This window comes from Penaeus japonicus, unplaced genomic scaffold, assembly GCF_977035675.1.
Source record: "Penaeus japonicus unplaced genomic scaffold, GWHDUDI00000001_assembly GWHDUDI00000036, whole genome shotgun sequence".
NCBI lineage: Eukaryota > Metazoa > Arthropoda > Malacostraca > Decapoda > Penaeidae > Penaeus > Penaeus japonicus.
In genome coordinates this window covers 15,910,215-15,912,714 of record NW_028234438.1, presented here as the reverse complement: position 1 = coordinate 15,912,714, position 2,500 = coordinate 15,910,215, and the positions used below count along the sequence as shown (strand labels likewise).

The 2,500-nt window shown below is 44.7% G+C and overlaps 1 protein-coding gene across 1 annotated transcript in view; it reads left to right on the top strand.

Moving 5' to 3' along the window:
• The first annotated feature begins 1,818 nt into the window (after positions 1 to 1,818).
• Positions 1,819 to 2,500, top strand: part of LOC147467422 (glutamate receptor ionotropic, kainate glr-3-like) — a 4,022-nt gene continuing 3,340 nt past the window's right edge. Inside the window, exon 1 of the mRNA XM_086531823.1 lies at positions 1,819 to 1,975. Within this exon, the coding sequence (XP_086387949.1) occupies positions 1,819 to 1,975 (157 nt within the window). The remainder of the gene's footprint in view (positions 1,976 to 2,500) is intronic.

Genomic DNA, 2,500 nt, shown 5'->3' with positions numbered 1-2,500 from the left:
GGATGTTGGGGGAGTTTCTGAAACCTGGAGACAATAAGTAGTTTGTTGCAGTGTGGCCAAAGTTATGTTCAAGGACTGTGACTTGCGCTGCAGATTCAACCCTGCACATCCCACCGAACTTATCCTTCGATACCTTGCGTCACACCTAGGAGTTGTCCTTGGCGCAGATGGGATGAAATACATTCCCAGATGTTCTTCCGCATCTCCTTCTCGCTGCTGTTATTCTTCCTGAGAAGAGCTTGTCAATCACATGGTCCATCAGCTGATTGGCGCCTCCCAAGATGCTTCTCTTCTGTCACTTGTCAATCTTGGAGGCGATGATGATGCGATATTCCTCCTTCTTGACCTGACGCAGCCGAGTTCCCACGCGCTCGGAGACGTGGCTGATACACTCCTCCTTTCTGCCACGCCAGTTGTAGGGCCCAGCGCCATCCTACAGCGTTCAGACGGCGCTGTAGGCTGAGGAATCCCCGTCGCTGATGAAAGTGATGTAGCGGAAGCCAAGCTGCGTGGCCCTCTGGACGCTCCTGACATACGCTGAAATTCTTCATACACTTGTGTCTGGTGGGGAGGCATCCATGGTGCCACGGAAAGCTTATGTCTTATGTGCTGCTCAGGCTGAACAGGAATTGCTCAGCGCCTTGAAGTTCACCACCACCCCGGTGTTAGCTTCCGTGACGAATGTGTACCTTGTGACTTCTCATCATGCCCTCGATGCTGACTTCAGTGTCGACCAAAATAGGCACCTCCTCTCTCTGCCACATCCTGTAGGGATCCTTGATGGTCATGTGTTTCGTCATAATTTCGCAGATATAGATGGTATGCAAATATGACATTTATTATATTACCATAGTTACCCTTGGCATATAGTTCTCTACAAAACGTTTTTACAGAAGATGATGCTTTTGTAACCCAAACCATTGTAAAATACCCCCTCCCTTCTCTCTCTCTCTCTCTCTCTCTCTCTCTCTCTCTCTCTCTCTCTCTCTCTCTCTCTCTCTCTCTCTCTCTCTCTCTCTCTCCCTCTCTCTCCTCTCCCTCGTCCTCTTTCTCGTCATGCTCAATTCTTCCTCTCTCTTTTCCTCATCAGTTCTCTCTCTCTCTCCCATCCAGCTACCATGCTACTACTCTTCCCTCAACCCTCTCTCCATCTATTTCTTCCCCTACTCCCTCTCTCTCTCCACCCCTCACGCTCTCTCTCTTCCTCAACTAACTCTTGATTCGTCACTCCCTCCCCCCGACTATCCGCTCCCCCTCTCTCTCTCTCTCTCCTCTGTCTCTCTCTCTCTCTCTCTCTCTCTCCTCTCTCTCTCCTCTCTCTCTCCTCTCTCTCTCTCTCTCTCTCTCTCTCCTCTCTCTCGATCGTCCTCGCTCTCTCTCTCGCTCTCTCCCCCCTCCCCCCCCCCCCCCCCCGCTCTCTCTCTCTCCCGTTCGGCTCCCTCCTCTCTCTCTCTCTCTCCTCTCTCTCTCTCTTCTCTCTCTCTCCTCTCTCTCTCTCTCTCCTCTCTCTCTCTCTCTCTCTCTCTCTATATATATATATATATATATATATATATATATATATATAAATATATTCAAATACAAACACAAACACACACATAAACACACACACACACACAAACACACACACACACACACACGCACACACACACACATACATATATATATATATATATATATATATATATATATATATATATATATATATATTTATTTATTTATCTATTTATTCATCTATTCATTTATATACGTTTCAGGTACTATTTAACGCTCCGAAGACCCGGGACGAGGGACGGCATCACCTGGGGAAGCTACACCATGGAATTCACCGGAAGGTCGTGGGGCGTGGCTCTCAGTATGGTCATAGTCCTGACCTTGTCCCTAACGGTCATTACCAAGTACCAGGTGAAGGGGTCATCCCAGGTCACGCTCTCGGAGTCCTTCTTGGTTGTTGCAGGTGCCATTTGTCAACAAGGTTAGGAGGTGAAGGATACGTCTATGTTGAAAGGATTGCGTTTTTTTTCTTTCTTTCTTTCGATGTATTTATTTTCTATGTCATGTTATTTTATGGGGAATCTATTTTATGTTATATCTCGGTTGTATAGATGAAATTATTCATCCCTTGATTAAAGGATAATAAAGATGATAATAATGAATAAGGATAATAATAATTAATAGGGATAAATGTAGTGATATTCTTTTTTTTTGTCTCTCCTAATCTCTCCACTTCTTTATTCTTTATATTTTCATTCTCTCTACGCACCACTCCCTTAATTCTTCTTTCCATCCGTCTATTTCTATTACGCATCAACCTCTATCATTTTCGTCCGTATCATTATCTCTCTTGCGTATCCTACTTGCATCATCTTCTCTGTATTTCTGTGCTATTTATTATCTTTTATCTATCCTTCCCCATATGTAAGCGTCTATCTGTTTCTGGCCTTCTATTATCTCATATTTATCTCTCCCGTTCTATCGACGTCTATATATTTCTACCCAT